This window comes from Podarcis erhardii, assembly GCF_964252035.2.
Source record: "Podarcis erhardii genome assembly, chromosome: 4".
In the NCBI taxonomy this organism is placed as follows: Eukaryota; Metazoa; Chordata; class Lepidosauria; order Squamata; family Lacertidae; genus Podarcis; species Podarcis erhardii.
The window spans coordinates 77509374-77531336 of NC_138508.1; the positions used below are offsets into that span (position 1 = coordinate 77509374).

Below are 21963 nucleotides of genomic sequence, written 5' to 3' on the forward strand. Positions count from 1 at the left end.
TGTGTGTTTCATGGGTGCCAACTCCCTGGGGCCCTGGGTGCTCGAGCACCCACAAAATCCCTATGAAGCGGCTAGGCACCCACAAATCTGGATGCAAGGGCCATGCATGCTGCATGGCACCCATGACCCCGGGCACCCATGGTCGCAGGGCCAAGGTGGCACTCCTGGTGTGTGTGTGTGTGTGTGTGTGTGTGTGTGTGTGTGTGTAAGCTGAAGCAAAAGTGGCAACTTTTCAGCCCCTGTTGAATACCTGCTTTGAAAAACATACTACGTACCTTTTTGCAAAAGAAAGGCTGAGTGGAGTTAACCATGAGCAGGCTGAGGACAGAATGCTAACGGCGGCTTTTCACTTGATATTTTGTACTAAGTGTTAGGGAACATGGACATCAGGCCACTTGTGATGGGCATTTGTACGTTTCATTTATTTACAACTAAATACTACTACACTGCAGTTTGATTTCAGGCGGCTTACAATCACCTAACATCCCAGTAACACAGCACAGTAAGCAAAACCTCATTATCCAAAGTTGACCGATTTTAACTTTAAACCTGCTTTCTGCCATTTTTTATTAGGAAAGAAATTAGACTGCAAGTCTTATAATTCCGTCACGCCTCTCTTAAAAACTGGTGCCACATTGGTTGTCTTCCAACCCTCCCATGAGGATTTTGAGTTTAAAGACATTTTACATTTTTAGCATTAGATGACCAAATGCTTCACATTTTTTTGTTATTTACAAACTCCTGATGCTATCCAGACCGAGGGTTGGCTTTTAATGTGGTGTTTAGCCCTATAATTTTAATCTTATTTTTATCCAACATCCTTTGCAGAGAAATCAGACGCAAATATTCTGTTTCTCTCCAAAGTCCTTTTCAAAGTTGTTTTTCTAATGGTCTGATACTCCCAGGCTCGCTCACTGCTTGTGATTTTGAAGAAATCTCACCCCCTGTGCCCCTAACAATATGCTCAAATATCTTCTCATGTGCCTCACTGGTAACTTGTGTTTGTTTTAGGAGAGCTTATTTTCTCTTTTTTTTGTCCTCTTTATTTAGATGAGACTTGCACTTTTTAAAGAAAAGAGTATTGGCTTTTGCAGCTCTATTGACGTGCATTACTAACCACACATCCTGTTGGGCTTCTTTCTTAATCCATGGTGTGCACTCCAGACGAGCTTCTGTTGTTGTGGTTTTAAATAACTTCCAAGACTCCTGAATACTTTCCCTTTCAACTTCCTTATGATGCATCTCCACCATTTGGAGGAATTTTCCTCTCTTGAAATTGAACGTGACCCTGTTGAACCTTGTTGGTGGCTTTCCACTTCCATTTAAGTTGTTTTGATGGCACTGTAGTTAACTGTTCCTGGCTAGTTTGACAGCATCTTCATCTTGTACCAGATCCAAAGTATCTCCAAGAATGAAGGACCTCTCGATTTCAGCTGTATAGAATGAAACTTGACAGGAAATCTAATTTTATTGATTCTGGCCAACAAGAAAACAATGCTAGCAGAATTTATTCCAAGGAGAATAGGTCTTCCAAGTATCCCTATTTTCCAGGAACAGTCCTGGATTTACAGAAGCCATACTGGTTTCTGATTTGATCCTGAAATGTCCTTTTCCTTAGAACGTCCCTATTTCCATCGGAGAAATGTTGGAGGATATAGGACATGCCCAGGGCTTTTATAGCCAGAACTCACCAGAACTGAGTTCTGGCACTTCTCAGGTGGGTGCCATGGCTGTTCTAAGGGGGGTGTTCGTGGTGAGTTCCAGCACCACCTTTTCTAGAAAAATAGCACTGGATGTCCCTTTTTCATTGGAGAAATGTTGGCGGGGATGTATCTGTTTACATCAGAGAAATGTTGGAGGTCATGGGATTGTGAAGGCCAAACTGCCCAAAGTATATACAGCATGTTTAGCAGTGATCACTACTTTCCCCCAGAAAAAGCAAAGACTTGAAATCTCCCATGCAGCACATTTGCAGCTCTTCTGAATGTGGAATATTGTGTAGGAGCTAATGCAGGGAAGTGTCATGATCAGCTGTGGAATGTTGTTCGTGGCAGTACCATATTTTTCGCTCTATAGGGCGCACCTAAAACCATAGGGCGCACCTAGATTTTAGGGGGGGAAATAAAGAAAATTTTTTTTATTCCCCCCCCAGCCCCAAAGAGCAAAGAAGCCAAGACAGCGAGCGGGATGCATCCCGCTTGCTGTCTTGGCTTCGTTTTTAGCTGCGGGGCTGGGGCGGGGGAAACCCGAGCTTCCCCCAACCCCAGCCCCCAGAACGGGTCAGGGAGCGGCGGCGAGGTTGCATGCAACCTCGCCTTCGCTCCCGGAGCTGTGGTGTAGTGGTTAAGAGCGGTAGTCTTGTAATCTTGTGAACTGGGTTCGCAGCTCCGCTCCTCCACATGCAGCTGCTGGGTGACCTTGGGCTAGTCACACTTCTCTGAAGTCTCTCAGCCCTACTCACCTCACAGAGTGTTTGTTGTGGGGGAGGAAGGGAAAGGAGAATGTTAGCCGCTTTGAGACTTCTTAGGGTAGTGATAAAGCGGGATATCAAATCCAAACTCTTTCCCCCACCCCAGCCCCCAGAATGGGTCCGGGAGCGAAGGCGAGGTTGCATGCAACCTCGTCTTCGCTCCCGGACCTTGCTGCTATTCACAAGCCTTCTGAGCCCGGTGGGAACTCCTGCTGTGCTCCGAAGGCCTGTGGATAGCTGCCTGAAGCCTGGAGAGCGAGAGGGGTCGGTACACACTGGCCCCTCTCGCTCTCCAGGCTTTAGCGAAAGCCTGCATTTGCTCCATAGGACGCACACACATTTCCCCTTCATTTTTGGAGGGGGAAAAGTGTGTCCTATAGAGCGATAAATACGGTACTTCTTCCGAGGTAGTGTTTTTCAACCTGGTGCCCTCCAGATGTGTTGGATCACAACTCACACCAGCCCCAGTCTTTGGCTGTGCTGACTGGGGCTGATTCAAGTTAGCTTGGGAAAATCTGCTGTAGAGTATGTGGTCAGGTTCCTGTGTACCTAAACCACTCAGCAAAGAGCTAAGAAATTTCCTGTGTTTCTGTAAATGGGGTTTCAGTAGTCTGTTTTCTTGCTGAAAATGATTGTGGCAATGGTTGAGCTGTTGATGCAGCCTGGAAATTACTGATATATCTCAATTTGTGAATGCATATAGATTGGTATGGCAGAAGCCAAGCTTAACATGAACTTTCAAATAGCCGTTTGCTCGGTGGGGAGTATCACTTTTTAAAAATCCTTTCAACCCTCTGATGTAAATTAGACTGAGAGATGGTAACTGGTCTAAGGACACACAAAGGGTCCAGGATCTGAAACCAAATTCATTTCATACACCAGGTTATCAAATAGGGCTCTTTACGAAATGTTTCTTCTTTTACACTACTGATGGCTGGTAGGTAAGTGTAGCTGCGCTAGTAATTTTTGTGGACTTATTTTTGTGGTTTATTTGACTGTCTTCTAAATGCAATAGTCCTAGCATCGGATATGTCATCCTTCCTCCTTTATACATACTGTGAAAATTTTGGCTGTAGCAGAGAATTTTAGAAAGCTATTGCAGACCTGAATATCTTTCCTTTCCTTTGCCAGCAGAAGATGATATCTGCGTTGCAGCTCTTATGCTGGATGTGTCTGGCTTATTCTTCATCCAGTATTTGTAAGTCAAATTTATGTTTCTTATTTGTTTGTTTGCTTGCTTGCTTTAGCTACACCACGGTGGATGTAATCATACTCCCATCTAGTTTCTCCACAAAGTTACACAAATATAAGTGCCGCTTCCATGAGGGGCTGGTTTGTTTGCGTTATTTTGCAGATGCATAGCTCTTACTTTATTTCTCCCTCCTTGCTTAATTACACCAAGAATGCAGTGCATATGAGGGAATATGAAGGCTGTGTCTGTAGTCTGTAGCGCTTCACTTGTGTGTATATGCATCACTAGTTAACCTATAGTCAAGTGATGAACATCCATCACAGTTTTCTATCTCTCCCTCCGCCCACCATGATGTATAAGTCAACTGGGGTTGCAGTTTCTCAAAATGCAGCACTTTTCCCAACAAAAATGGGAGGAGCTGTTCTTAAACCCATTTATTTTTCAAAAAACCTTTTAATTTTATGTTTCATATATACCGTCATACTGGCTGTTGCCTGTATATACTTTGATACTGTAGTGCCTCTTACTTTGCTCAATGAATGCAATATTCAGAGGTGAACTTCTCATGAACCCTTCTAGAAAATCTCAAGCAAAATTCCTCTCATCTGAAAACTCTTAAAGAAGCAGCAGATGCGCCAACACTCAAGATTACATTAAATTGCCGTATTTTACATCACCAGCGATTATATTTTGTTTGATAACGAATGGGGTGCGGAATTGGCTTCCTGGGCTCTTCTTTGTGTTTCTGTTAAGAAGCTGAATTGCATTCTCAATTAAATGTTGCTGGTTTTGCATTAAGAATGTATCAGACGTGTATTGCATAGTGTTATGCTTGCATTTCTAAAATTCTGAGAGCTGCGTCGCACAAGCTGTGATTTGCAGATACTCGTATATGCACCCCCTCTCCTGACTCAGTAAACTTGACTTCTCTACATGCCCCCCCCACCCCTCCTCGGCCAATTCCACATTAGGGCCCTGTGGCATTCTCTGTGCCTGCAATCCTAACCCTACTTACTTTGGAGTAAACCTTGCTCCTGAGTAGACGTGGTTAGGATTTTGCTGTTTGGGAATGAAACGGTCAAATAACAATCCTGCCCTTGCAAGGCTGCCTTATCTGTTGCTTGCAGTCTTCCCATGTTCCAGGCTAGAGGAAGGGAGCCTTTCTCAAAAGCCTCCAGTCAGGTTTTCCAGCTGCAGCAGTTGCCAGATAAATAGAAGGAGACAGTTTTCCACCCTGGGTTTGGAGTGGGGGAATACAGGGGAAGATGCAGGTAACCTGACAATGCACCACCTCAGATTCAATTGGAGCCGGAGAATGATTTGTGGCACGGAAGTGCTGTTAGTTTCATAATGCATCCGAGCAGTCATGGGACAAGTTCATACTACTAGTTGGACGAGTTCGTGCCAGCTAGATAGTAAGTTTGGGCAGCGTTGCTAATTGCAAGGCGCAAGGAAGAAAGGCAAAGTTGGCACAAATGAGTTGGCACACAGTGGAATGATGGGGAGCTGTGTTGTGAATTTTCAGGCTTACTGCAAGTGTGTCTGTTTGCACTAGCAAAGTACATCATTTGTCACACATTATATGCAATTTACTCATTAGGTGTACGCTTAGCAACCAATGTGCGTGCAGGGGAGCCTGGGGTCATCTGCTGTCCGCTGCTGTCTTCCAAACAATCCAATTACTCTGTGACTTGGCACATAAACGGTAGTGATATACCCATAACTACGGATAACTACTCCAGGATCCATCAACGAGGAGACAGGCTTTGGTTTAGCCCTGCAATGATAGAAGACTCCGGATTTTATGAGTGTCGCATTCAGTAAGTTTCTGCACAGTTCATGGTTTTTTTTTCTCAATTGAAAGTAGCTGTTAGGTTCTATAGTTCTGACTTGAGTGAGTTCAGCAACGATAGGGAAACATAAATTTATAATTTTGCCCGTTTTGTCTTAACAATTTTTGGGGGGCTTCAGTTGTGTAATGTTGAAATGAGAAGCAATCTGCAGGCTGTGTATAAACCCTGCTGAGACTTCTTTGAAATAAAACATGCATTGGAGTCAACTACATTTTTCCCCCTATGTGTTTAGTAAAATTGATACAGGAGGTAAGTTTTATTTCTCTCCAGTCACTGTAGTTTCTTTAAAGCCTCATGCACACCATTTGGAGATAACAGGGAACTGTTGCTGAATGCAATCCATGCTCTTTGCTCAGAAGGTAATAAAAAATTTTTATTTGTACCCCGCCCGCCCTGGCTGGAGTCGGGCTCAGGGCAGCTACCATCATAAAACTAACACAGTATACAAAGAACATAAGAACATAAAAACAGGCAATCAATTAATTAAAATACATCGTAAAATTAGCTCAAAGGAAATTAAAATCTGGACAGATGGGAGTCCATGGGTAAAATTAAGAGTGGTTAATATTCTCCAGGGCCAACTGTTACTACTGGTCTTATAAAGGACCTGTGAGCGGGCTAGGAGGCCTCTTTAATGCTTGTTCTTATACAAAAAGAAAAGAATCAGACTGAACCCCAATCAAAGGCCTGGCAGAACAACTCCGTCTTGCAGGCCCTGCAGAAAGATGCATGATGCAGAGGGATAGGAGAAGGGATTAGCAGGCAGCCATCATGTTTGTATGTGGCTTCAGCCATGATTTGTGAAGTTGGCCATCTGAACATGACCTCAGCCTAATAACCTAACAACCTATAGTTTTCAGGCTATAAAATACAATTCTTGGAAAAAAGAGCAAAATGCAAAAGTAAGTATCTCTGTAAGTGGTGCACAGTGGGGCGACTTCTTTCTGTGCACCCCAAATTCTGCCCCACAGGGTCCACAACGGGAAGCTCTGTTGCACAAGTGGAGGTGTGTAGTGCATGTGAAATGGCAGCACTGGCTACAATCCAATATAATAATAATAATAATTTATTATTTATACCCCGCCCATCTGGCTGGGCCTCCCCAGCCACTCTGGGCGGCTTCCATAGAAAGCAAAAATACAGTAAAATATCACACGTTAAAAACATTTTTGTTTCCCCCCAGTAATTTTTTTAGAACTGTTACATCATGTTATTCCAGCTAATTCTGGCATTTTATGAACACCATGAAATCAAACCTCCTGGCCACAATGTTGCCTCTTAAGCCACCCCTTACACATTTTTATATTCTGTCCTTCATTTATTTTCTTCTTCTACTTCCTGGAACAACAAACTAACAATAAACAGCCAGACACTTCTAGAGTATTATTATTTTGAGTTGGTTCTTGTCTGCTGAATTGTGATCCAATTCCACATCTTACTGTTCTAAAAAGTGCACCCAGATCTGGTTATTCTCATGATGTTTTTCTAATCATTAAATGCTAATATAATGCCAGTATCCTGTGGGTATCTCTTAATAATTAATAGATGTACTGATATCCCTTTTTTTCATAACAGAAATTCAACAAGAGATAGGAAGGAGCTCCGTGTTTTCAAGAACGATGATGGTTTATGCTTTAATAGAAATTACGTTTATCCACAAAGAATACATTTGCATAATACTGGAAAGCTAAAGTGTCCCGACCTCCAGAATTTTGAAAGTGAAAGGACTCCACTTCAATGGTCCAAGGTTGGTGTCTTTCTGTGTGATAACAGCCTTTTGAATGTTTTATCTTATTGGCGGTATCTTTCTTTCCTAAATCAGAGGTGGGGAACCACATTCAGGTGGTGGGCCATATTTGGTTGTGGAGAACCTTCTGTGGGTCTTGCATGAAACATTACAATTTAAAAGACACAGTGCAAAAACTAGGAGGAGGAAGGCAGCAAACTAAAGCACTAGATATAGGCCATCAAGTTCCAACAACAACCAGCTGAAATAGGAATAGTTTAAGGCAGGAGTTGGGGAAGCTTTGACCCCTTAGGTGTTGGTGAATTGCTGCTCCCATCATCCCTGGCTATTGCTTATGTTTGCTGGGGTTGATGTGAGTTTGTAGTGTAACAGCATCTGGAGGGCCAAGGGTTCCTCGTACCTGGTTTAAGGAAAAGATGAGCCAAATGTTGCTGATGGTCTCAGTAGGGCCAGTGGGATAGTCCTGCTTCCCTTCTCTCCCTCTGCTGGTGAGAGATGGCATGGTTGTTGCTGGATACAAACTTCAAAATATGGTACATGTGGCTTTTGGCTAGTAAGACGCCTATCCCCCCCCCCAAGTAGTTTTAAAATATGAACAAAAATACATGGAGCATCTCATACATGAATATAAATATATGAACAAAGCAAACTATGCTAAGACAAGCTAAGAAGATGCAGCTGGGAACACGTAAATTGTTCCAATTTTTACTCTAAAAGGAAGGAAGGATCAAAGCAGACCGTAAGTTCCTCTGTGGGACATACCAGGAGAGGTGGTCCTAGGCCGTATAGGGCTTTAAAGGTTAAAACCAGCACCTTAAACCTGATCCTGTACTCCACCAGGAGCCAGTGCAGCTAATAATACCTTTTGTGCATGGAGATAAATCCTTATTTGCAACTCTCCGTTCCCTCCCAACAGTTGTCCTTAGCTTTGTGAGTCTGCATTCTGTGGATTACATTTCTTCGCTTTTTATTGCGCCAGTCTGTGTTTGGGTTCTGTAAATGAACGAAGTTTGTTGCCTTCAGCTTTTAATAATATTTTTCCTACCTCTTTTTATATTTCAGGCATGCACTCCTGGATTACCTGAAGATGGGAGATTTAGCCATTTTGAGGATTTCCTTGCAATTAAAAATGCAACGGAGAAAGACAAAGGAGTGTATATATGCCAGCTGACATACACCTATCTGGGAAGACAATTGAATGTATCTCGTGCCATTAGTCTAACTCTTTTTGGTAAGTTTGTGTAAGAGGGAAGCAGGGAAAGACCACCTCCCAGCCTGCTCTGGCTAGACTTTCCCTCCCCACTCCTACCAGTTCCATTGCAGCTGGTCCATTAGGGCAAATGGGACACTGTCCCACTAATTCAGCCTTCATTCCCTTAAGACCACCTGCCTTCCTTCTTCCTTGCATCCAGACCACATCCTCTGCTTCCTCCTCCTTAATCTCAGGGTTGACATTTCTTAGCAGGGGAGGATGGGGACAAACAGAATTTGTTGGCATTGCCTGTCATTGGCTTGTGGTTTTACCTACTGTTGGCCTCCGTCCCTTCTGCTCCCTCAGTCCCAATGGGAGCTAGCTGCCATTGTACAAGTCCACGTATCAGCAAATAAGAAAACTATTCCTTTTTGCCAGCTGCCCTGTGTCAAGAACCCTGATGACATCTTACATGCAGATATTTGTGGGGCTTTTAAAATGTAGTTTAGTTTTATTTGTAAAATGCTTTGGAAGAGTTTATATCCTGAAAGATGGGGTATAAAGAAGTTAATATATATATTTGCTTCTTGATACTTTATTGGTTAGGTCTGCCACATCTCCGAGTTTTCCTGAAAATACTATCGGTAAGCTACAGAATGTAGGTTATCTAATAATACCACAAATGCATCATAAATGCATTGTTAAGACAAACGTGATTTGTTCCAGAACAGCACTGGGCAAGATCATATTTTTGTTTTTGTATTCTTTTGTCCTTTTACTCCCATGCTGCTTCTGGATCTGTTGAACACTTAAAGTGGTATTTGACTCTGGCCGCTTTTGGAGTTGATGTTCAGTTAAGCGTATCTATGTTAGGTTTCAAAAGTCCGTCTTTTCTAGAGAGGAGTCTTGAATCTTAACGAAAAGTATTGTGACATAAATGTGCAGAACGTTTGCATCAAGATAGTCTGATTTTGTTCATAGTCTGATTAATAGCATTAATAGCATTTGTGATGTACTTGCATGTAATGTCCGGTCAAGATACAAATATTTTGGATTGTAGCCAGCAATTACACAAGTGAAGGCAGCTTGCACCAATCAGTCTCCCACCCCCTGCAGTTCCTTGAAAAATCCCCTTCAGAGGGTTGTCTGGGAAGGCTTTTCAGGAGGTGAAGGGGAAGATTGGTTGTGCAAGCTGCCATCTGTTGGTTCAACCACTAGGTATAAGCCTTTGTTTCTAGGCTGCCAATAAATGTTTTACTTGTATCTGGATATGCACCATGAAGCGGCTTTTCCCAATGAGTAGTGAAATAAATGGTTGCTAATGGACGACAGTCTGCAGTAACAAGAAAATAATACCAAGAACTTCCTAGCAGAGCAACGTGTAATAGATTGTGCAATGATGATTTGTTGTTTCTGTTAACACTTCTTTCCATTGTTAGCGCCTCCGAAGAGAATACCGCTGGACATCATTTATCCAAACAATAATTCAGTTGAAGTAGAACTTGGTAAGCAACTACTGCACTTAATATGAAACTATTTTTTCATGGTCCTAAACTACATCCTAACAGTTTCTGTTATTTGCAATTATTCTTTCATGTTTTTAGGGTCCAGTATTGCCGTGACCTGTAATGCCTCGTCGGGTATTTGGGATGAACCATATGTATCCTGGAACCTTGAGGATAACTCTACTCGGGATTTAAAAGCAACACTCACCCAGTCTCTGTAAATACTAACTCAGTTTCCTTTGGTCTTTGGAATTAGGACAAGTTGGGGGTTACTTGATGGGACTAGACATTGAAATCATTGTAAGGCGGCATGATATCTAATATGGTGCTTTCCAAATGTTGTGGACAGTGTTGCCCGACCAATTATCAAGGATTAATTTTATAATTATTATTATACTTTTATTTATACTCTGCCTGTTTTCCCCTGAGAGGGAAATACAGGTGGCATACAGGTAAAAATAAGAACAGCTAAAAACATATTTTATAAAAACAACCATTAAAAACAATTAAGCATTGTTAGAATATATATTCTATTAAAATCAAACAGCTAATTACAATAAAAAAACAGCATGACACCACAGCTCTTTCATTAAAAGCAGTCAATTCCCAATTCCCTTGTTGGAACAAGGAAGTAGTCACCTGATGGCAGAAGGATAAAAAGAAGGGAACCAGTCTAACGTCTCTAGGGAGGGAGTTGCAAAGTCTGGGAGCAGTCACTAAGAAGGCCGTCTTCTGTGTAATTTGGATACTGGTATGATTCATAGTGAAACTGAAGGAACGTGACTTTTTGCTGAAACCAGGAAATTTAATAATTCCCCTCAGCATTTAAGCACAGTTTCTCTATCTTTAATCCTTGCAGCTTTGTTCAAGAAAAGTGTGAGACAACATCATACAAATCAGCCCTGTTCAACTTTTATGTTTCTTATTCTTTTCTGCTTTTTTTATGCCACCAGGGATAAGTCGCCTAATGGAGAACTTCAGCTAGTGAGAGAAAAGTTTAATATTTCTGTAGTGAAACCTAAACACTACCAAAAATACTTCTGCACTGTATGGTCTATTAGAACTGCTCCAAGAGTTGTATACATCATGCTAAAACCTCCAGGTAAGTTTTTTATGTATAAGATGGTATCATGCAGCCTCATGTTGTGTGGTTTTCTGTTGTACACACAGCTAGTGCAACAAGTGAAGGGACAAAGTAGGCATCAAAAACACGCCTGATAACATTTGTTTTAGAATTTTTTTTAAAGAAATGCTTCTATTTGGGCAGGTGATATTACGGGAAACAATTGTAGTCATGGGTGTCGACAGGAATTTTTCCGGGGTGGTAGAAGTCAAATGCTGAAAGCAGCCGGGTGGGCTTTGGGAACTTGGCTGAAAGGCTCCTGGACCCTGTGGGATTATCATGCCACCCCCTCCAAGCTGGGCACAAACTTCCTGGGCTTTGGGAAGGAGGCGCCACGCTTTAATACTTTAATACTCTAATTTAGGGATGCGGGTGGCGCTGTGGGTTAAACCACAGAGCCTAGGACTTGTCGATCAGAAGGTCGTCAGTTTGAATCCCCGCAACGGGGTGAGCTCCCGTTGCTCGGTCCCTGCTTCTGCCCACCTAGTAGTTCGAAATCACGTCAAAGTGCAAGTAGATAAATAGGTACCACTCTGGCGGGAAGGTAAATGGTGTTTCCGTGTGCTGCTCTGGTTTGCCAGAAGTGGCTTAGTCATGCTGGCCACATTACCCGGAAGCTGCACGGCGGCCCCCTCAGCCAATAAAGCGAGATGAGTGCCGCAACCCCAGAGTCGGTCACGGCTGGACCAAATGGTCAGGGGTCCTTTTACCTTTACTCTTAATTTACCAGGAACATTTCGGGGACTAGCCTTGTCCCCCTAGTCCACTGACCGCATGCCACTGTTACAGTCCTGGTCTCCTCACCTCCAAATTGATATTGTAGAGTTGGAAATAGTTCAGAAAAGGACAAGCAAAATGATCAAGGGGGTGGAGCAATTCCCCTATGATAGAACATTGCAGCTGCTGGGACTTTTAAGTTAAGGTGAAAATTATGTGGAGAAATTGAATACGTTTTCTCATAAGGCGAGAGGCTGGAGACATCCAATGAAGCTGAACATTAGAAGATTCAAGACAGAGAAAAGACAACTATTCACACATAGTTAAACTAAGGGACATGGGTGGCACTGTGGGTTAAACCACTGAGTCTTGGGCTTGCCGGTCGGAAGGTCGGCGGTTCGAATCCCTGCGACGGGGTGAGCTCCCGTTGCTTGGTCCCTGCTCCTGCCTACCTAGCAGTTCGAAAGCACGCCAGTGCAAGTAGATAAATAGGTACCACTCTGGCGGGAAGGTAAACGGCATTTCTGTGCGCTGCTCTAGTTCACCAGAAGCGGCTTAGTCATGCTGGCCACATGACCCGGAAGCTGTACGCCGGCTCCCTCGGCCAGTAAAGCGAGATGAGCGCCGCAACCCCAGAGTCGGCCACGACTGGACCGAATGGTCAGGGGTACCTTTACCTTTACCTAAACTATGGAACCTGCTTCTACAGGAGGCAGTGATGACTACCAAGCAGGATGGCTTAAAATGAGGATTAGACAAATTCATGGAGAAGAGGACCATCAGGGGTTACTAGCCATGATTGCCATTCTTTGCCTTTGCAGTTGGAGTCAACAGTGCTTCTGAATACCAGTTGCTGCAAACACAGAAGGGGAGAGTGCTCTTGGGCTTGACTCCTGCTTGCAAGTTTTCCTACCGGCATCTGGTTGGCCACTGTGAGAACAGGATGCTGGACTGGGTGGGCCATTGGCCTGATCCAGAGTCCTCTTCTTATGTGGGCACAAACTTTTTATGCAATCTGTCACCATGACACTGTGCACCATTGTTTATTTGCCTCGCTTTTTTTTAACTTCTTGTTTTACCTTTGCCAATACAGCTCGGAACTTTCAGGGTTATTTGATTGGAGGTCTTGTTTCCCCGCTCCTTGTTATACTGGCAGCTCTGCTCATCTACAAGTTTTTCAAAGTTGACATTGTGCTTTGGTATCGGGAGTCCTGCCAGGTTCTTCTCGGTAAGGGAGGTAAGTTTGCTGCTGTATTTTCAATAGCTTGATGCCATCTAGTGGTCAATGAGAAATAAAATTTAAAAATTTAAAATTTTGTTGTACAGTGGTACCTTGGGTTACAGACACTTCAGGTTACAGACTCCGCTAACCCAGAAATAGTACCTCAGGTTAAGAACTTTGCTTCAGGATGAGAACAGAAATTGCGTGGCGGCGGCAGGAGGCCCCATTAGCTAAAGTGGTACCTCAGGTTAAGAACAGTTTCAGGTTAAGAATGGACCTCCAGAACGAATTAAGTTCTTAACCCGAGGTACCACTGTACAGTGTACTTTGGTTCTCAAACTTAATCTGTTCTGGAAGCCCATTCCAAAACCAAAGCGTTCCAAAACCAAGGCGCTCTTTCCCATAGAAAGTAATGCCAAATGGATTAATCCGTTCCAGACTTTTAAAAACAACCCCTAAAACAGCAATTTAACATGAATTTTACTATCTATTGTGACCATTGATCCATAAAATGAAAGCAATAAACGTACTGCAGTCACACAGTCAATCAATAAATCAGTAACTGAACTGGGTTCCACACAGTCACAAAAACAAAACAAAAAAGCCGCAAAAAACAAAAATGCAAAATAAATAGCAAAAACAGACAGAGCTCATTGTTACACTCAAAATGGAAGTGTGGCACTCAAAATGGAGCACGTTTGGCTTCTGAAAATAGTTCACAAACTGGAACACTTACTTCCAGGTTTGCAGTGTTTGGGTTCTATGTTTTTTGTGTACCAAGGCGTTTGAGAACCAAGGTACCACTGTAACAAGGAGTCAATACTTGCAGGCTTCCATGAGGGATTATGTCTCACTCGCCATTTCTGTCTATGCTTTTTATAAAAAGGAGGGATTGGAATGATTTGCCTAGTCTCAACTGAGAGGCTGTGTTAATATAGCAACCCTTATCATACAGCTGTGGTCGTCCAGAGCTTGTTGGAATGCAGCTCCCATGACTGACCATTGGCTATGCTTGCTGTTCAGCAACATCTAGAAGACCATGCATATGTTTAATAAGAAGCAGATACTTCTTCTTCTTCTTCTTTTTAAGTACCCTAACTCTGGACCTTTGATCTTAAATCTTTAGGGATACTGAGTAATTTTGATTTCATTGGTATTATTTGTCTCTTGGTCCTTTTAACAGCTAATGGTATAAAAAAAGATATGTGAAAATTTCTCAGTCTTGTTGGAAGCCACCCAGAGTAGCTGGGGCAACCCAGTCCAATGGGCAGGGTACAACTAATAAATGTATGTATCTATTTATTGATTTATTTGATATAGTCAAACACATAGTGGTGGTTCACACACTAAGTCTCCAGCAACAGGAAAGAATGAGATATTGTTTCCTTTAGGAAAACATAGAAAGCACAATGTTTTTAAACTACATTTTCCTTTCTCTAGTTTCAGACGGGAAGCTCTACGATGCGTATGTGTTGTATCCCAAAAATTCAGCGAACTGTGCATATTCATCTGATATCTTTGTCCTGAAAGCATTGCCTGAAGTCTTAGAAAAGCAATGTGGCTATAAGCTCTTTATATGTGGAAGGGACGATCTGCCAGGGCAAGGTATGTATATTAAAGAAGTGTGTTTACGTTTGACAGAGCATTGTTCGGAGACAAACTCCGTGGTAAACTCCTTGAAATTATGATTGTATCTCAGCTGCTTGCAGAAGGTCCTTGGCGATCTCGATTTAAAAAGATCAGATATGTACAAGCTATGGTCCTGAAGCAAGGTCTGAGGGCATACATTATTCAGCCACCTTGCTGAAGCTAAGCAGGCTTGGTTCTGGTCAGTGCCTGGATGGGAGACCACTCCCATCGCATGCCACTTTATTTACTTCACTTTAAAAGCTGGGGGTGCAATGCTCAACCATGTGTGGGTTAGAGCCCATACTTTGCATGCAGAAGGTCCCAGTTTCCATCTTTGGCAGTTCCATGTAGGCTAAGATTGCTGAAACCCTGGAGAGCTGCTGCCAGTATAGACAAGACTGAGCTAACTGGACTAATGGCTTGACTCTGTATACAACAGCTTCATGTGTTGTGTATGTGTATGTGGTTTTCCTCCACATTTGTGGTTCTAGATCATCATAATGCCCACCCCAATCCCTTCTCAATAATTGTTTCAGGCCTTTTCCTTGACCCACTTTCTTCCTTTTTCTTGACATTTCATCTCGCTTCTTGGATATTTCAGTGATAATCCCTCTACCTTCTCTTGTCTCTCTCTGACCTCTACCTTTGGACAGACACTTTCATGTACTGCCTTGAGGACTCCCTTTTGTCTTCACTTTAAAAAAAAGGGTTCTGTCCCTGACCTCTCGGCTGTGGAATTCCCCTGCCTGAATACCACTTTGTCTTAACCTTCAACAATGTTGTCCACTCTGCTTGTAACAACATCTGGTTATTTTCTTACCTATGCATTTCATACATCATTTCTTCTTCTGCTTTCCCTCTCCTGTGTCAGTCTGAGTGGGAAATGCATAGCTTCTTCTGAGGGTTACCTGTCAGGTAAGAATTGTCAATACTGCCTGTTCTACCTGCCATAAGGATCAGGGACAAAGAAAATGAGGACTAAGGCTCGGTTTGAGTGCTATAATAATACAGTGGTACCTGTGGGTTAAACCACAGAGCCTAGGACTTGCCGATCAGAAGGTCGGCGGTTTGAATCCCTGCAACGGGGTGAGCTGCTGTTGCTCGGTCCCTGCTCCTGCCAACCTAGCAGTTCGAAAGCACTTCAAGGTACAAGTAGATAAATAGGTACTGCTCCGGTGGGAAGGTAAACAGTGTTTCCGTGTGCTGCTCTGGTTTGCCAGAAGCGGCTTAGTCATGCTGGCCACATGACCCAGAAGCTGTTTGCCAGCTCACTCGGCCAATAAAGCGAGATGAGCGCTGCAACCCCAGAGTCGGCCACGACTGGACCTAATGGCCCAGGGTCCCTTTACCTTTACCTTACCTCAGGTTAAGAACTTAATTCATTCTGGAGGTCCGTTCTTAACCTAAAACTGTTCTTAACCTGAGGTACCACTTTAGCTGATGGGGCCCCCGCTGCCGCCGCATGATTTCTGTTCTCACCCTGAGGCAAAGTTCTTAATCCAAGGTAGTATTTCTGGGTTGGCAGCTTCTGTAACATGAAGCGTCTGTAACCCAAGATGGTATAATAATAATAATAATGATGATGATAATAATAATAATAATAATAATAATAATAATAATAATAATTATAATTATACCCCACCCATCTGGCTGGGTTTACCCAGCCACTCTGGGGTGCTTCCAACAAAATATTAAAATACAGTAGTCTGTCAAACATTAAAAGCTTCCCTAAACAGGGCTGCCTTCAGATGTCTTCTAAAAGTCTGGTAGTTGTTCTTCTCTTTGACATCTGGTGGGAGGGCGTTCCAGTCTTTTCCTGAATTAGATGTTTCTTCATGAAAACTAAACAGTCTTAATGTTTAATTTATAAACAAATTTAGTTGTACATATGATTCCTTAGTTAACCTATACTGATGCTTCCTTTACATGCAGTGGTGGTCAGCGTTGCTGACGAAACTCTGAAGCAATGCAGAAGAGTGATCATCGTGTTGGTACCGGATTCATCCTGCTTCAGCACACAGAGACTGACCTCCGAGCATGAAATTGCAGTGTACAGCGCTCTTATTCGGGATGGAGTTAAAGTGATACTGATTGAGCTGGATAAAATAAAAGACTACGACAACATGCCAGAATCATTAAAATACCTTAAACAAAAACATGGAGTGCTCAGGTGGGAAGAAGGCCTTTTGGAGAAATCTCAAAGGGCATCAACAAAGTTTTGGAAAAATGTACGGTACCAAATGCCAGCCAGCCGAAGACCACCTTCCTCGGAGTTTCATTTGCTGCCAGTACTTTTTAACTCTTCTTGGATACCAGAAGGGTCATAACAAGACCACATATGCACTGTTCTCTTGAACATGTTCAAACAAGGGGTGCAAGGCATGGTTCCAGGTGTGCTGCATGAATAACCCCAGAAAGCGGCTGTTGAGAGTTGTGTCCCTAGGAATGTCTACTTTTGATCACTTGGGATGAGCCTTCTCTACCAGGATGCAATCATCCATGGACCTAGGAACCTTCTGGTTTGGTTCAGTGAGTTCCTTGGACAAATGGCAAAATGTGAATGCTTGAGCCAAAAATTGTTTTACAGAGGAAGGAAGCGAATGTGAAGGAAACTGTGTTTCCCCCTCCCATGTGCAGACTTTATACGTAGTCAGGTTTTAACCTGAAACATAAGGGCTCACTTGGAACAGCTTAAATAGCTGCTTCATTTGTCCAATACTTGTTCGTTCCCCTTTTAAAGGATAATTCCATATACTATGCATATTATTACGGTATCTCCCAAGGAGAAAAACAGTAAGAACCATATTTTTTGGGTGGATTGTCTTACCAGTGAGCAGATGCAAAAGCAAGAGTGTGAATTCTCTGTGATTTATTCACATTTTAATTAAATTGTAATGCCATAGTCTTTAATGCAGAAAAAAAAATCGCATAAGTGACTTTAAGTGAAGTTATTAGATGGTAATTATTTTTTACACTTCTGAAAAGATTATTTGCATGATGTTTCAAAATGGCCAAACATTTGCAGACTCATGAGCACTTTAACTGTATCTCTATGATATGAAATGTTTCACATTATTTTTAGAGGCTGCATTCTCTAGCGTGGAAGCCCAGATTCGACTTTTTAAATCTCAACCAAATATGTAAGGCTAGAAAGTGGCATCACCTTTTTTTGTACAACTGTGTGATTATTTCTAATGGTGAAATAATTTTGTTGTAATTTTGTAATAATTCATTTAACTTGCACAATACAGTGATTCCTATGAAATTTTTATATTTGCCTCTATTGTGGATGGTTTTGCGAAACCCACATCTGAAGCATTGTTGAGGAAGAGGGCACCTGAGCAGCTATATCAATTAGAAAACAAGAGAGGATGTTTTAGAGCTAATTGTCTGATTAACAAGATGCCATTCACCGAAGAGTTCTTTTAAAAACCGAAATGAGATATAGCCAACAAAAAAAGTGCAGTTGGTTGCAGAACTCTAGCTACTTTGCAATCCTCCAGGAAAGAGATAAGGTAACACCAATTTTAAGCAATCAATTAGACTTGTCAAAAGCTGACCGTTGTCCCACAGCCATGATCATTAATGCCTTGTTGACATCAAGGCTGGGCAACTCTTAACACACATTCTGTGGATTTGCCTTTGAAAATACTTTAGAAACTTGTCCAAAATGTGGCAGTTAAAGTTTTAACTTCTTGTTGTTGCTGGGTTTGTTTTTTTAAAATAGTTTACGGCTATTTAATTATTTAGAGTATATTTATTCTACCTTTCGGCTTTAAAAGACCCCATGATGCCTTTTAAAACAACAACAAAAAAATAACATATACTATATTTGCCAACACACCCAATAAGACTCTAGACAGGATAGATGGGTAGCAGGTTATATTTATTAAAATATAACAACTAGAGAATATTCAGAATGATTCAACCAAATTAACCAAAACCAATGAGGTTCAGGCAGTGAGGTGGGTTGACGGAGGTATTTCAGCTTTCCCATCTTCTGAGCCAGCTACCAGACGCATGCTGTGATCACCCAGCAAGGCCTGAGGGAACTCCTCCCCCTCACTGCATACTCCTTGGGTAAGGTAAAGGTAAAAGGTACATGACCCCTGGATGGTTAAGCCCAGTCAATGGCAACTATGGGTTGCAGCGCTCATCTCGCTTCAGGCCGAGGGAAGTGTCCACTGTCTACAGACAGCTTTCCGGGTCATGTGGCCAGCATGACTAAACCACTTCTGGGGTAACGGAACACCATGATGGAAGCCAGAGCGCACAGAAATATTTACCTTCCCAGCGCAGCAGTACCTATTTATTTACTTGCACTGGCATGCTTTCAAACTGCTTGGTTGGCAGGAGCTGGGAAAGAGCAACGGGAGCTCACCCTGTCATGCGGATTCGAACTGCTGACCTTCCAATCGCCTAGCCGAAGAGGCTCATTGGTTTGGACCACAGCACCACCTGCGTCCCTTGGATATATGAACATGACATGCACACTGTGACCCTCTCAGTGTGGTGTAGTGGTTAAGAGCAGTGGACTCGTAATCTGGTGAACTGGGTTCACTTCCCCGCTCCTCCACATGCAGCTGCTGGGTGACCTTCGGCCAGTCACACTTCTCTGAAGTCTCTCAGCCTTACTCACCTCACAGAGTGTTTGTTGTGGGGGAGGAAGGGAAAGGAGAATGTTAGCCGCTTTGAGACTCCTTCTGGTAGTGATAAAGCGGGATATCAACTCCAAACTCCTCCTCCTCCTCCTCTTATTCTTCTCAGTCAGCGTTCACCCCAATGCGCCTGACAGGCCCACACACTACTCTGCCCTTGATATTAGTCAGCTATGGAGTGGGCTGAAATAGCCTGTTCTCCACTTCTATAGGGCGCATCATCCCGTGTGGTTGCCCACATGGCCCCTGTGGGAGAGTCCACCTCTCCTCATCTTGCAGGGGAGGAGAAGGTGGCAAATGCATCCCCTCCCCGTATTGAGAAGGAATGGAATTTTATCAACCCCACTGGCTTCTCTGTTCATTCTGAGCTTTCAGGGGCTTAAGACCAGGCTACTTGAAAGGGACTGTTAGAGAAGAGCTGTGGCTCAGTGGCAAGAGCATCTGCTTTGCATTCAGAAGATTCCGGGTTCAATTCCTGGCATCTCCCCAAAGAATCCTATATGAAACCCTGGAGAGCTGTTTGCCATTCAGTGTGGACAATGCTGAGTCAGGTGCCTCAAAGGTAACTGAAGATCTAAGGTAGGTTCCTAAGGACACTTCTCCTGTGCTCTTGCCCACTCACTCACGTTGTTGGGGAGGCTCTGTTCTGTGCCTTATCTCTGGAGGTGGTGTTGCCAGAAACACGGGATATTCTTCCCTGCTTCAGTTTCAAAACTCTGGAATTTCCTGCCTCAAGAAATGAACTTAGCTCCTCCCCGAGTGAGGTTTAGGCAGCAAGCAAAAATATGTTTGTCTTGGCATGTCTGTGACTTGAATAGCTCCTACATTGTTTTCTTGAGTGTCCCTGATTATTGGCAGCAATCCTGGTTTGCTTACATTTAAAATAAAATAAAACGATTGCATGGTTTTTAATCTTCATTGATTACTTCCTTGAGTGCCTTATTATGAAATGAAAAGGCAGCTTAAAGCCTTGCCGCATGGCTTATGTAAAAGGAAGTCTTGCCACATGTTCTGGAGTGCTTTGAAAGCATACGAACAAGCGTGAAGTCGGGGCTAATCTGGTAGACATCATCTATCTTGTTTTCCAAAAGCTTTGGGCAAAGTCCTTCCCTTAAAGCTCCTGAATGAATTTAGCAGTCGTGTGGTAAGACAAAAAGATTTCCTTATGCATTGGTGACTGATTAAACGAAGCAGAAGGAAGGTGCAAGCAGAATGTGTTGCGATGGCATTTATATTGGGACTTCTGCTTTTAAATTTATTCATAAATGATCTGGAATCAGATGTACAGTGATGATGGCTACATTTGTGGATTACACCATACTACTCAAGATTTTGAAATCTCAAACAGTCTGTGGTCATGAGATAGCAACCGAGTTCAGGAAGTGTAAATTGATTCATACGGTTACCCCCCCCAAAAAACCCCCTGATCACATATGCTAATGAGCTCTGAAGAACTGGCATTGATTCATGAGGAACTAGATCTTGCGATTGTGGACACAACAATGACCGCTCCCCACATTAAATGGGGGGCGCCCTTTGCGTGGTTGCACGCAGCTCCTGAACCCTATGCGGCACCATTAAAACAGGCTTGGCTTTGCCTCCCCCCAGGTGGGATACCTGGAGGTCTCCGCCTACCTCAGTCGTTGTCCAAGCCTGCCTGGGGAAGTGTTGCCAAGGTGATCAGGCCAGGTAGGGGGAGGGACCACCTGCCCACACAATAGAGGGAGGATCTTACCTGGGAATCGTCAGTTGGCTCCAGAGCTTCTCCCACCCTACCCACCCTCAGTTAAGATTTCTTTTGCAGGTTAACCTTTTCTCCACAGGTAAGCGGGCGCTGCTACGTCAAGGTCACTGTAGAAGGGCCGGAAAGGAATTTTCCTGCATTGGCAGGTTTGCCTTTCCCATAGCAAAACGTCACAACTTTGGTGGTATCAGGCATTGGGCTGAATCCTTTAGTGTATCTTCCCACGCCCCCTTCCTCTTTGCGGTGGCGATACCAGGGTTCCCTGTTAAAGGGGTTTTTGAGGGGAGGCTTTGACCGTATGCCTAGAGGTCGTCATTGTTCTCCCCTGCGACGGCGGCATAACGGGGGTGGGCTCTCTCTGCTTGAACATATGTTCTCCAGAGCCAGCCCATCCCCCCTACACTGGATAACCCTGGTGTTCCCCAGATCCCCGGTGGGGGACTGGGAGGGATAAACGCCCAATGCCTGAGCCAAGGTCTACCCACATCTGAAACTTAATAACGTTGTGGCCAATTTTAATCCCATAGCACATTGTCTTGAGTAGTTATTCCACATGGGGGCTGCCTGTCCACGCAATAGAATGCTGTCTGGCGTATTCTTGCTGGGTGAAGATATATTTCTGAGTTTTGCTTGTTGAGACCTATTTTGAACTGTGCCTCAGGAAATCAGCAAGACACGTATAGACAATTAAAATGGGCACATACCAAGGATGAACGCTGCTAAGATTGTCTGCATGTTTTGAAAGTATCTCTGAATTTCCATACCATGTTCTAGCCTAAGGATATGGTATACACAACTTTCCTCAGAAATTGTTATTTGTAAAACTTTGAAAGCTATGGAAAGTTCTGTCACCATCGCTGTAAATTCCTGTTGGCCTTTCCTTTTGTTTCTGTACTCCAAGGGCATTGAGG

The 21963-nt window shown here is 43.2% G+C and overlaps 1 protein-coding gene across 6 annotated transcripts in view; it reads left to right on the forward strand.

The window, feature by feature from the left end:
• The window catches only part of LOC309339772 (interleukin-1 receptor type 1-like), a 32678-nt gene extending 14757 nt beyond the window's left edge, over nt 1–17921 (forward strand). For 4 of the 6 annotated variants that reach the window (XM_081858161.1, XM_081858162.1, XM_081858166.1 and 1 more), the window contains exons 2-11: nt 3602–3668; nt 5263–5482; nt 7091–7262; nt 8325–8493; nt 9894–9959; nt 10059–10176; nt 10913–11061; nt 12893–13036; nt 14462–14626; nt 16583–17921. In XM_081858161.1, the coding sequence (XP_081714287.1) occupies nt 3602–3668; nt 5263–5482; nt 7091–7262; nt 8325–8493; nt 9894–9959; nt 10059–10176; nt 10913–11061; nt 12893–13036; nt 14462–14626; nt 16583–16977 (1665 nt within the window). In that variant the 3' untranslated portion in view covers nt 16978–17921. The remainder of the gene's footprint in view (nt 1–3601; nt 3669–5262; nt 5483–7090; nt 7263–8324; nt 8494–9893; nt 9960–10058; nt 10177–10912; nt 11062–12892; nt 13037–14461; nt 14627–16582) is intronic. The other 2 variants (XM_081858164.1, XM_081858165.1) reach the window with 1 other exon arrangement.
• The last annotated feature ends 4042 nt before the right edge of the window (nt 17922–21963 follow it).